At 39.0% G+C, this 14,105-nt stretch overlaps 1 protein-coding gene across 1 annotated transcript in view; it reads left to right on the plus strand.

The window, feature by feature from the left end:
* Positions 1-211: 211 nt before the first annotated feature.
* The window catches only part of ADGRD1 (adhesion G protein-coupled receptor D1), a 140,756-nt gene continuing 126,862 nt past the window's right edge, over positions 212-14,105 (plus strand). Inside the window, exons 1-4 of the mRNA XM_032706168.1 lie at positions 212-854; positions 951-987; positions 4,925-5,008; positions 11,025-11,147. Coding sequence (XP_032562059.1) covers positions 786-854; positions 951-987; positions 4,925-5,008; positions 11,025-11,147 — 313 coding nt within the window. The 5' untranslated portion in view covers positions 212-785. The remainder of the gene's footprint in view (positions 855-950; positions 988-4,924; positions 5,009-11,024; positions 11,148-14,105) is intronic.

Here is a 14,105-nt window from a genome sequence, read left to right on the forward strand (position 1 = left end):
GCGTTCGAATTGTGAACACTTGTTCTGGCTTCGATTCCTCTGCGAGTGTGCAGATTGCTACGAGCACTAATCTCCCTTTTTTATCTGTTTGCTGAAGCACATGGACTCGTTTCCACTTGTTCCTGGCTGGCTGGTGTTAGGACCCAGAGAAGAGACAGCAGCAACGTGATATATAAATAGAGAACCAGAATGGGACAAAGTTTGAGGAGAAAGCATGACATCACTCAGCCTTGCTCTCCACCCAAAAAGATCTGGGATGGAGGTGCAAACGTGAGCTGGACAAGAGGGGGGTTTGCAGCTCTTTTCAGCTCAGTTTCTGAGGGAAGAGGGAGAGTTTTCCGCCCGATGTGCTATAAGGAAGTGCATTTTCTTGCGAGCAAAACTACCACCGGCTTCGGGTCTCTGACAACGTGAAAGTAATTGCAAGGAAAAGGCAACTGTAGGAAGAAAGTTGAAAACAAGATCTTTTCTTTTTTTGGCACGGATTGTGACAGAAATACTTGACTCCTTTCCACTCAACGGCACAACTTTCGGATCTGATGCACATTTCCTTTAATTTTCCTCCAATCATGGGGATTTATTTGGAGTTAAATGAAGATATCGAAGTGTGAAGCAAGAAAACACTACTTAAAGGGTTTGGAAGGATATTTCACCATCACTGAAGGAACAGACTTTTTGAACCTGCATGGAAAATGACCTTTTTAATACCAAAAGCAGCAAAGGAAAACTATGATTGAAATCTTACAGGAGTTGATTTCAGTTGTACTTTTAACCTGAAATAGACCATGGAAAGTATATTATCCCTGCTCTGTTGTCATTATTCTCTGCTGATTTTATTGCAGCAAAAATACCAGGTAATGTTCTGAATGTGGCCAGTATTGAGATATACTTGGATTCCTCTTAGCAAGTTTTGCCTCTCTATGTCTCATTATGTAATATTTTATGTGCAGGTGTATGGAAACTATTCCCAGCTCCCCAAACACCCAGGTAAGGAACACTCTATTTACATTTTATGACAATATGCTTAAATATTCATTTGCTTTTTTGCTTTGTATTTTTTCTTCTCTTAGTACCTCCAAAGAAACTGTGATCCTACATTTGAATGTCAGCTCTGTATTAAAAATGTAATAGTCTAAAGTATCAGACTGTCCCAGTCATCTTAAATTCAGTAACCTACCTACTGAATATTCTGTATAGAAATATATTTGCAGAAAAATAGCCTGTATTTGCTATGTGGAAAAATCCTGTATACACTTATTAATTTTTTTTTGAGTGTGTTTCTCTGAATCAGACCTCCACACAGACCGTTTTCCTTTTTTTTCCTCAATGTTCAGCATTTTCAATTCAATGATTTACTGTTAGATATGTCAGCTTGTATACTTTGCAGTACTTTGGCATGGCTTCAAGTCATCTACCCTCCTCCCAGCCTCCACTCTTCAGTTTAAATCAGTCACAGGGCGTTTTAAGGATCTCTCATCTGTTTTCAATGTAGAAAAAACTTATTCGAAGCTTATTCGGGGTCTGTGTGTGTAACTGAAGAACTCTTATGTTTATATAAATAGTTTAACCTCAAGCCTCATGGTGGTGTACAAGCACAATTTACTGCTTTACCAATTCATGTATTGCTTTGTGCTTTTTAGTTTTAACCATATGTAATTATTTTCAAGTCAAACACGGAGATCCGTGGCAGTGCCGTGTTGGCTGCCAGTGCAGCAGCTTCAGCCTGTTTAGTTTCTTTTGTCCCACCTTTGCTCAAAAACAAGAAATACAATCCTATTCCCTGCGGATGAGGATCACTAGCTTCTGGCTGGTGGAACAACAGGGGGGAAAAAGCCTCCTGCAATGAGGGGGGCAAGTTACCCAGCCCTGATTTTGGAGTAGAGTGTGTGTATGAAGCACAGCTGCAAGAGATGCTTTCTGGCTTTGAACCAGGCTGCAAAAAAATCCTGTGATTTTGTTCTAATCAGTGTAGTTATCTATGGAAAGGATATTGCATTCAAAACAACAGGTATTTGTTTCCAGAGGTCTTTTGGTTGAAAGCGGGGGAACAGCACAGCTTTGTGGAGTTCAGAACTGGGAGCTGGGAAAGCCACCAACATGCAGCGTGGCTCTGGGTAATTTTCTTTGTAGCATATTTGTTTCCCTCCCCCCCCCCCTCCCTTTTTTTTTTTGGTCTATTTTCACAGCTTTTAAATGTAAGCTCTCTAAAATATTGCTGCTTCTTTTGAGTTTGATGCCAGCCATGGCAATGCCTTTGTTTGATGCTACTGCTACTAAAATGCTTGTGCCGTGTCGTGGCACATTTTTTGGCATCAGATAATTTTCTCCCAGGAGCTTCCTTTCTCTTTTCTCTCTTTTTCTAATTATTTTTTTTTTCTACCACCTCTCTTAAATCCCTTTTTGTCCCCTAATACAAAAAAGGGAGATGTTCATGGGAGCAAGAGATATTTGCACATAAGCACACTGTGAACCAGCAGGTGTGGTCTGTGCTCTGCAAATGGAGCTGGGAGTTTGAGGAAAGTCAGATGGAGGTATGTTAGCTCAGGTTAGCCTATGTGGATGCTCTTACTGCCACAGAAATTTATACTTTTCATTTCTTTTGCAGCAGCCAGAATATGTTCTTTGAAGATAGAAATGCAAAAGGTCTTGTTCTATATCCCGTTCTCTCAGCCTGCTTTGCCACGCTCAGCTTAGTTGAGTTTGGGTTGCTTGGAATTTCAGATTGGATTTTGTATGTGGTTATTCTGTGTCACTATTCTCTGGCAGCACCTTTGTCCTTTCATTAACAGTTTTGCTTTTTTCTTCCTAATAGCCAAAGGAAATGTGTGACCACAGAACCTTATCAATTCTCCTAAAGATATCCCCATCTTATCTACTGATGCTCCTGCTCCCTCTCTGTGGGAAAACCTCTGTACAACTGCAAACATGTAGTTAGGAGGGCTAATAACAGATCCTGGTCAATCATGAATCCTTTGTTAGATATCTTTGGTAGAGTTGAGTTTGGAAGCAAGTCTGAGTAGTTTGTGTATCCTCACAAGATGCAGAATTTCTTTTAGTTGTGTTTCCTCAGATCTGCAATTCCTTGCTCTGATGTTTAGCAATTCTATCAACTTTGCACGCATAATAAAAAAATAAATCCTAGGATCCCACCTGTGTCACGCTTCAGACACTAAACCATGAGGGTGGAGGCCATCAAACTACTCTCCATTGGGTGCATTTGGCAGTTTAAGGATGCAAATAAAATTTTTGCGCCTTCATATCCGTGATAAAGAAATCCTGTTTGTGTCCAGGACATTAAAATGATAGAATAATTATCACATGGGCAAGGTGTTTTGATCTCAAGAGTGAAGAAAGGTGTGGGATAGTCTGCAAATGTCAAAGGACTGCCTGTGACTTGTTTTAATTTGCACATCAGGTGTGGGAAGGTTTTTCTGTGGAGTATGACAGCTGAAGTGGGTTTTAATAAACTTACCTCTATCAGCTTCACACCTCAGGGTCTTGAAAGATTACTTGGGATTGAAAAATGATTGTAGGTCAGAGAATTACAGATATAGTGTAATATAAATATTTGCTCTCTTTGCCCCTCTCATTCATTGTGTTCCCCCCCTGCACCCCTAAAGAAAAGATTAACTCAAAGCAGTTGGGTGATGTGGCATCATGGTGAACAAAACACATCATTTCTCATTTGCATTCACAGTAACATTTCTGTGTATCTGCATCAATCTTCTAAAACTTTCTCAGATATGGGAGATTATGAATTTATTTCAGCACAGCTGGTTGAATCGATTGTTTTGAGAATAAAGGGTTTCTTGCAGCTAACAAGGTAACAAGAAATTACAGCTCATGTTTTCCTTCATTGTTAGGGCTCTACTCTTAAAATAGAACTGTTATCTTAACAAAAAATTTGGTTGTTTTGGGCAGCCTGCTTCTGACTAATTTTAAGTCATCACATCTAAAATCTGTTCAACCTCTGGTCAGCCAGACTGTGCAGATAAAAGTGCCAGTGGAAAGCAGCAGATATTTTGCCTTTGTCATCTTGTCCACCTGTTGCTAAGGAGGACATTTAGGAAAACAAAATGTTCTCATCAGCCACAAAGAGCTGTTCTGGTTTCGGTGCAGTGGGGAAGGTTCTGAAGGAATAGCTGATGATGCCATGTGGGGAGGAGTGAGTGCTCTTCCATATGGTGCTTAATATTCTGGAAGCTCTTCCCTCGAGGAAAATCAAATTCCTTCTGCTAAAGGAAGTTCTGCTGTACTACTGCTGAGGTGGGAGCTGTCTGGAGGCATCAGGAAGGCTGCACTCTGCTGTAATGGTTGTGCAGACACCTCTGCTCTCATCCGTGGTCCTGCTCCTTCTTGGTGTCTCCCCACAGACAACCAAGGGTGAAAAAGTGCTTGGATTAATATAAACTCAAGGTGTTGCACTGATTTTCCAGTGGATTTTGATGAGAGGATAACATACCTGGGAACTCTGTAGCATCTTCTACTCCCTGGAGCTGCAGAGAGCTCAGTTAGCTCTGGAGAAGGCAGGAGCAGGAGTAGTTTGCTATAGAGACAGTGCTTTGTACTACCCACCATGTGCTTGAAATCTCAGTAAAATCTAGAATTACTCTGGCTGACTCCTCAGCTGTTCCTTCAATGAATGCTGCTGGATACAAGCAGAGGTTTGGTCAGAGATTGTTACACAATTTAAATACAACTAAAATAAAAAACAGTTGAGTTTTAAAAGCAGATTTCTGCAGTGGTTAATCAGATGGCTTTTATCTACTCTGCTGTGTTGATTTATGATCTCACTTACGTGCCACACTGGGTGTACAGAAAATATTTTCATTACTTAACCAATTGACCTCCTTTATTGTTATTTTTGGTTGCACTCCTTGTTGGTCTTGTCTTTAATAATCTTCTCAACTGTGTTTCTTGCAAGGGTTCAAAGTTCTCGCATCAGCTTCCCATTACTGGCCATTGGAAGACGTGGATGGAATAATGAGTTTCGGGAATGCGAATGGAGGTAGACAAAGGATTCACTGACAATGGCAATAACATAAGTATTGTGGCAGTCTGTAAGTAAAAGAGGAGCAGGAGAAAAGAAAGGGTTCAGCTTTTGTGCACAGCAGTTGAGCTTTTTTTTTTTTTTTTCTCAGTTAGTGTTTTTGCAGTGCTCTGATGTCCAAATGGCATCTTATTTGTGAGCTGATTTTTATAGAGTATTCTCAGAGGTTTTATGGGCTGTCTGTGCATTGTTAAGGTTATAAAGAGAAAAGGTTTATGATCCAAAGAGTCATTGAAATCACATTGTTATTAGTTGGTTTGGTACATGCATTGCCTGCACTAATACACTCAGTGACTGAGATCTTGGGCTATGCCAGCAGTGCAGGTGTCTCCTTTTTTAATTTGGAAGGAGTTAAATGCCCAAGTTCCTCATGCACTTTTAAAAATTGCATGTAGAATCTGTAGAAAGAGAAGTGTAATTTCTTATCTGGATACTTCTTACTCATTTTTATCTGCTTTTGGGTATTTCCTTAAAAACAGTGTTGCAGCATTAGTTCATATTAATTTGGTTTTTTCTTTCCAATAAGGCAAAATCAAGAGAGATTTTAAGGCAAAACTCACTGATTTAAAGAGTCTGTTGTGAGGACTGCAGGATCCCAGAGGGAATGGTATTAAAGGGCAGTCTGGTTGGATTCAGCAGTTCTCTGGATCTGACGTTTCACATCAGGACCGAAAAGGGGGTGTGGGGTTTTCCAGGGATGTGGAGGTGATGTCGTCAATGGGGCTCCAGCAGAACCACTGTGCTCCCTCAGGAATTTTCACATGAACTCTTTTCTCTCCTCTGATGCTTCCAAGCTGTGCTGGTTGTGCATTCCCCAGGATTCCTCACTGCAGGGCTGCCCACCCTGGCAGCTGAGCTGAGCTGTTTTGTGCCAGTGCAAGGAGGGGGCTGTTGTGACTTTAATATCTTTATCCAGAAAGAACCACTGCAGAAGATTAAATCAGGAGTTAGAGACCTTTACAACCTTAAGTGAAAAGTGTTACCAGAAGTGCAAAGTTATTGCTATTTATTACACAAAAATGGCAATATCAATCTCTGGTCCTAAGTCTGAAAAAGATCCATAAATATCTAAACCCTTTTATTGCAGAGGTGTTCAAGTATTTTAAGCTTAAGCTTTGACCTATCTTTCCACAAAATTTCTGAAAGGAATGGAATTGGCTGACCAGAAATATATCTGGGCAATATTCTGCTTCCATTAGGAGCTGATGGCAGCATTCCTATTGACTTCAATAGAATAATAATTTGCATTACAAAAAGTTACCATGTGAGTTCTCTAACAGTGTGTTAAAGTCATTTTCTGACACTGGACTTCACATAGTTTCAAAAAAGGTAAAGTGTTGCATATCAAGCACTGTTTTGGCAATCATGTTACAACAAAGTTGTTTGGAAAGTGCTTGAAAATGATAAATATAAAACAGAGCTCTTAGAAAAAATGACAATTAATGTCAGATTGTTTTTCAAGTTTTGTTAAATGACATTATTTCAGCAGAATTCAGAGATCTTTTTAGTAGTGTCTTGGCAGAGATAAAGCAGAACAGATGAAGTTCCTGATCCTACAAACCTTCACTTACAGGAATGGGACTGGCTCACAAGAGTGATCTCTTTTGACTCCTATTATGACATGGTGTTAAAAAGCTTCATAAATGAGCCAGCTACATGACTCTGCTGAAGAGATCTGGAGGACTTTGTCATACTTTTATTTGCAGAGGGTGCCAGGAGCCAAGTCTTTATCTCTGCAGAGCAACTCTGACAATGCTGAGTTCTTTCCTTAATTTTGTAGTGGATAACTCAAATTATTCTCAGCTGCTCATATTCTGTCTGATAAGACACAGATATCATCTCAACTGCCTCCAGCAGAGCTTTTATGTATCTGCCTGATATTTGACTTTGATATGCAAGAAAAGTTTTCTTTATTGTTGTAATCTACTGCAGGTGACAATTTGCTTGTTTTTGATACCATTCTGATGACACAACTCTTCTGTTTATTGCTGGAGTCTTTCTTGTTTTTCCACTCGTCATATCATGCAATTATTTTCATTCCATGTTTCTCCTCTTGAATCCTTGAAGCATCATAATCTGTCCGTCACGTTAATCCATTTTATTTGTTGAAGTCATTGTGCACGAAGCCAGATTTATATCTCTCAATGCATTTGTGCTGTGAGAGCGTGTCAGCAAATTAATTTTTGGTTATCTCAGCAGTGGAAGCAATTGAAGGGAAACAATCAACTCAAAATATGGCAAATAAAAAAGAAAGTGGCCGTATTCAGGTTTTCCCATCTGACCCTGGTTTTCCATGCATTTTTATCTTGAGGGTTTTGTGTATATTTTTCTTTTTTTTTTTTGGTTTTTTTTTTTTTTTGGTTTTAAGAGCATTTGTCTTTTTGTTCTCTGAGCTCGGAGGGTCTAAATCCGAAATCAATGTCTCTCCCTTTGCCTTCATGGGTTTTCCATCAAGCTTTATTTGCCTGCCCAGGGTAAAAAATTACAGTGTGCCAGACACTGTTAAATTATCAACATCGGAAAAAAATTAGAGAATAAAATTTTATTGTCAGATATAAAAAAGTTGGGGCTTTTCTTATGTTTAGATGGAATTTTTTGTATTTTTATTTTGTGCCCATCGCCTCTTGTCTGTTCGCTGGGTACAAATAAGGAGAGTCTGGTACTATTTTTACATCTCCCATGGAGTGTTTTCACACATTGAGAAGATCCCTGAGCCCTCAGATCTCCAGGCTGAGCAGTTCCCAGCATTCTCAGCCTTCCACTGGACTCGCTCCAGTACGTCCATGTCTTATACTGGGGAGCCTACAACTGGACATGGGATAGAATTGCCCATAACTTTTGCACCAGTATAATGATTTTTATTACACATGCAGAGTTCTTCACCAGGAGGAATATATTTCAGAGCCCTTCACTGCCATTGCATTTTTTAATATTTTTTTTTCTTCTCGATAACTGTGAAGAAAATATTGTTTTAGTGCCACTGGATTTGCTTCTCTCGTGAGATTCCAGGGAGAAGTTGTGGGATCATTTAAAGGCCACAGATCAATATCTGTGCTTTGTGCTGAGTTGAGAGATATGAACTGGTCAATTCATTACTGATTGTGTTGATTCATTGTTTTGCTTATTTGCTTGTTTTCTTTTGTTGTTCCACCCAGCTCTAAGAATCCACAACTTCACTGTGCTTCCTTCCCATAACTCTACCTTTGTATATACCAATGACTCTGCCTACTCTAACTTCTCTGCAACTGTAGGTGAGGATTTACATTTTTTTTTTTTTTTTGTTCTGCATTTGTCAAGCTTGGATGGTTCTTGTAACGTTGGATTCAAAATTAACTGAGTTTTGGTTCAAGTTGGTTGAGTGGTTTATGCTCACACTGTCACACGTGCTTGGAAAAGCACTCCTGCAATGCTCCCTGGGCTGCTCCCAATTATTAGGAGAGGAGGATGTGCCTTAGTGGTCCTCCAGAACCTAAAAAATTTCTGTTAGTCTTATTAAAATCAGAGATGACATTTCGGAGGAACATATAAGAATAAATAGGTTGATTTTTTTTTTTTCTTGTTTTCAAGGCTAAACCTCCATTTTTAATTGTTTCATAGTATTTTTTAAAGGACATGTTTAGAAAGACAGATGCAAACAAATTTGCAAAGCCTGGAAGGACGATCTTGTCAACCACGACAACTTTGATTCACCTGATGTTTTTAAAAAAAACCAGGGAAGCAAAAATCTGCATATATATGCCCATTTATTGATTGTATTTTTCTTTAACATCAACACACTAGGAGATAAAAGGAAGAACAGAAAATCACAACTTGCCAGGTAGAAACCTGACAGACTGGAAACCAGTTACATTTACAGCAGCATGATATTAAAGTCACTTAATTTAAGTCACTAACATTTATACTGTGTAGGTGCAATTGAAATACGACCTCTTGTCCACTTTATGCTTAGGTATTAATTCCCATCAAGTTGTTGGAAAATCTGACCTAAGCAGAAGGATGGAAATGGTGAAACTGTCATTTGGGCTGCTCAGATACTGAGATTTTTATATTGGAATACTAAACCTACTATTTTTTTTACTCTCTAACAGTAAAAGTATGCTGGCAAATGTGAACTCTATTAATAATGAACTTCACATGACCCTAATTCCTTTCAGTCCTTTCTTATCTGCTTTATAGACCATTTGCATAGTTCTCACATAATAAAATATGTTCAATATGAACATTATAAAGAGTGACATCAGTGGCAAAGGAGATGCTATGGAAACAGAAATGCAATACCTTATGGGATTTATTCTGGCTGGATTAACTTCTAATTCAAGTGCCTCAGGAAGAACTTAGAAATGCTTGCTTTGCTCCATAGTGCACACTCACAGTTTTAAAAGAAACCAAATTTTATCTGTCAATTAGAGGCAGGACTTGGTGATTTCTTCCTCAAATGAAGGGGAAGATACATGAAAAACGATAATTAAATACTGAAATAAGAGAATATTTCAACCTGCATTCAGTGCTGCTGTGTCCTTGAGGGGTGTTATCCTGCACTGGGACTGCTGCCCTCCTGCCTGGAGGTTGTCTGGAGTTTGGACAGGAGATGTTGTGTTGCCCATGTCCCTGTTGCATAAAGGAAGGCACAGGCTGGGAGCAGTGGCAGCAGTTTGATGGTTGTCACTCGAGATAGATGGTCTGTCCCCAGCATTGAGCTTTGCCATGGTCTGTGCTCTGCAAAAGGTTCTGTTGGGTCAGGTGGATGTACAGGGATAAATACCCAGAGAAAGCCCTCACGTCCCACCCTTCACGTGTTTTAGACCATTTGTGTGCCTCCCTCATCTCCCCTTAGGATGTCACAAGATTCCCAAATGCCAGGCAGCTCCTGGCTGGCAATTCCTGCACCTCAGAGCAGGGCAATGTGTTCTCACTGCTGGAGTTCCCTGGGAGCAGCTCTGCTCCTCACACCTTTCCAGAAGGAATTATAAAAGAAGGGTCTTAAAGCCAAGGTTCTGAACGTTCCCAGTCCTCGCAGGAATGTGAGCCCAAACAGTGGGGTGAACAGAAATCCCACACAGTGTCATCCTGTCTGCTCAGAAATAGACAATTTAATATCCTGTGGGATTGGGGCATCTTGACCCAGCAGAATGTTTTAGCTGTGATTTCCCTTTGCCTTCCTTGCTCAAACCAGTCCCTCTTTTTATCCTGGGACAATGGAGATGAGCTTCCCATCATCATCTGGATCTGTACTCTCAGACCTTCGTGAGGTTTCCTATAATAAATACATTTTTTAGTCTTAATAAGGTTCATCTGGTAGGAGATGAATCAACAGTGATTTTCTTTAGGAGGGAAATAAGAAAATCACAAGAAAATTAGCCAAGACAAAGAAATGGCCTTTCCAAATGACAGGGATGCCACACCAAAGGATGTCTGAAAAGGAGATATATTTTTGTCTTTTTAGTGTAGCTTCTCAAGTTGATTTCGTTTAATTACTTTTTTAATAAAAAATGGGTTTGATCACAAACTTTCCTTTTCTAAAATGAAAAAAAAAAAAGAAGAACCTTATTCTGTGCCAGTTTTGATTAATTAAAGAATTTCTTCACTAACTCAGCCTAACAGTAAGACACCTCTAGGATGTGTCTGGTATTCAGAACTCTGGAAAGCGTAAGATTTGTTCAGATTACTTTTAAATAATAATTTTTGGGTGTATGGGTTCTGTTAAACAGTCTTAGTTAATCACAGAGCTGAGGGACAGATATAATATTTACAAACTTGAAATGAAAGAGATATCTGTATGTTTCTTTAAAAATACAACAGCAAACCACCAACAAACTCAAACAAAAACACCTAAAAGAAAAACAAACACACAAAAGCAACAAAAGCAAACATGTAGTTGAAACAAGATAAACATCTGAGGTGTAAGAGCCTGTTAAAATCACGTTTCCAGGAAGTTTTGATGTAAATGCTAAACTATATTTTGCTTTTCCTTTAGATATTGTAGAAGGAATGGTGAACAAAGGAATTTATGTCACTGAAAAGAAAGGAGTTACCTTTCTCTTCTTTGGAAGCTACCAGAATTCTTGCATTAGTAATCCAGAAGTTTGTGGACCTGAAGGTGAGAAAATTTATTAATTATTTTTTACATTTCTTTTGCTGTCAAATTATGTAATTCAATACTTGTCATTTCTTTCCTTGTTGGAATGAAATCTAAAATCTAACTTGACATTTTTTTGACTTTTAAAACAATTGAGTGTTGATTGCTGAAAATTTAGTCTTTTCTAACTGCAGTTTAAATTAGAACTGGTCACCAACTACTCAGGAATTACAGTGTAATTAATTCAACAAAGCCAGAAATAAACTACAGAGTCCAAATCTAACCAGTGGCAACAAAGTTAATTAATTCTCACAAGATCAGCAGTTTGACAAGCAAAGAAGTTGTAACACTGACTTCAAATTTAGGAGACAGATTCAGTGTGGCCTCTGAGCAGGAATGGGTTTGGGTTTTTCACATTTATCTCCAGAGATAACAAAATTTGCAGGTCTCTGGTGTTATGGAATCCATTTGTCCTCACAGGCACTTGAATCTCTTAGTTCTGTTTCTGTTCCCTTTTTCTTGGGTTAGGGCACCAAATGACAGGTGGAATGGGAAGGGCACAGGTTTGACAATGTGTTGGTTACAGAAAATGGCTCAAACTGTGTCTGACTGTCAAACCAAACACTCACCTTGTTACTGACATCAATCATTCACCAGGGGTTTAAAAATCTGTGCAAATGGAGGGCTCAATAGAAAATGAGGCTTTCTATAAACTCCAACAGTCCCTAAACTTAAGAAATATTGTTGATATTGAATTTTTTTGCTTTTATTGATTTAGGCTGTTCTTCAAAGAGGTGACATTGCTTGAAATAGGATTATTTTTGAGCTGATAAAACAAGAGCTGTGTATGAACTTTTTGTGAAAGTAGGAGACACTCAGAGAGCAGATGGTACATGGCTGTTACCTGAGAGTATTAGAAAAAGTAATTCAGTATCCAACTGTAGGTGTGTTTTCTGGTATATGCTGTATCTTTTCATACTTTTTTTTCATACCACTGGGAAACAGAAATCATCAGGAAGTCATATTGTTTCAAAGTCTACAATATAACCTAATTATTTTTATAGTACCAGAACACTCCCAGCATCTCACAAATAAGGACATTAAAAGCATAAAACACTGAAATGTCCAACAGGTAAGATGTGAAGAACTCATACAAACCATAAATACTAAATCACTGTAGCAGGTATTAATAAAAAAAAAGGGGAAAATCCAACACTCTTTTGTCTAAAGGGAGTTTCTTTTCTAATCAAATACACCTATGGCAAGGATAAGGTGTAATTTTATGATGAAAGGTAATTTTATTCCAGCCTGTTGTTGCTAAAACATCCCTTGATTCGTTGGTTGTGTTTGGGTGAAACTGGTGTTAAGTGCTTTCAACCAGGGGAACGAAATGGTCCTGGGATCTTTCCAGATGAAATAGTCCGAGCTATGAAACAAAAGTCCCACTATTTTTTCCTAGGCTAATAATTTCATAACATCTCAGGGCTGTTATTTTTACTTGAGAAAACAAATTCTTCTCGCTTTTGAAACGTCCAAACGCTCTTCCCCCGCCTCGCTCTTTCTCAAGCAGTTCTCAAACAATGGTTTTTCTGTGAGCAGTTTTGGGCTCATTGGAGTGGTATTTTCAGTCAAAAGAATTGTGAAAGATGCAAGAGAATGTTCTCGTGATCATTAGCTTGAGCACATTAGGAGAAGCCGGATTTAGCCAACGTACGTGAAGTGGAAATTCAAAAAAGATTTAAAAAAGCTCTGTGCAACATAACATTTCATAAAGTTGGGTGTTTGTTGTGTGCCTGACTTTAATTTTCACTTTTAGTTTTGGAATACCCCGGTCCAAGGTATAATGAGGATTTAGATCCAGTTTTCCCATGGCCCCAGGTTGATCAGTTCCTACAGGACATTCCAGTAGGACAGGCAGTCAAAGATGGGACAAACCAGCACCACTGCAGACGGCTGCAAAATTAAGTTTCACTGTCTACATAACTTAAACTGCATCTCCCAGCCTGTAAAGAAGGAATAACAGCAATTCCTTACGTTTCAGAAGTGGGAAAAGGTTGTGAGAGGCTTTGACAGAGGAATAGCAGGAGTAGCTGAACGTGGTCAGGCTCGGTGTCACCAGGTGGTGTCACCAGGTTGGTGTCACCAGGGGGGTGAAGGGTGCTGTGCAAGGGACACCCATGGCTTTCTGGAACCAGAGTTGGATCAGTGTTTCAGCCTGTTCCTGGTGTGGTAGAGGCTGAAACATGAACTCAGATTTAGCTGCTGATGAAGATATTGCAGCTTGATTGCAAGACAACTCAAATTCTTCAGCTGGGAGCCCACGGCATTTTTACGGCTTTAAACCCACACCCATCAGATCAAGCAAACTGAGGTTGCTGATGTTCATTTGCTGATTGATTTCTAGGAGGCCAGTGATGTTTGTTGGTCCATTTCCATGGTGATTATTTTATCATGTGTAAAGCATAAAGGGAATGGGATGCAGACCATGCAAACTGATGGTTGCTGTCATGAGGTATGGACACAAAGATCAGTTAGACAGGAGGATATTACTTAGTTAAATTATTTATTCTGCAACAATTTTTAGCTTTTCTGCTAAGTTAATTTTATTAAAAAGGTTATGTGAAATATAAAAAAATTATGTACCATATATAGCATTTCTGATGAGTATCATGAACTGTCTGAGGCTTTTCTATCCTTGATCATAAAACTATGAAACATGTAAAAATCTATGGATTTAACAAGAAATGTACATAGTAGTTTGAGAGCTTCATTAACTTGTCCTGGGCTATCTGGTAGCAAATTGGCAAGTTCATACTGCTTGAGGGCCTCAGAACTGCTAACTATAAAATCATCCAGATAGGTAGTTTGACTAAATGTAAAAAAAAGCATAGTCAGCAGGTTAAGTGAAGTGATTATTCCATTATTCCCCTCTGTTCAGCACTCTTCTGAAGTGCTACATCCCATTTCTGTCCCCTGATA

This window comes from Chiroxiphia lanceolata, chromosome 18 (assembly GCF_009829145.1).
Source record: "Chiroxiphia lanceolata isolate bChiLan1 chromosome 18, bChiLan1.pri, whole genome shotgun sequence".
In the NCBI taxonomy this organism is placed as follows: domain Eukaryota; kingdom Metazoa; phylum Chordata; class Aves; order Passeriformes; family Pipridae; genus Chiroxiphia; species Chiroxiphia lanceolata.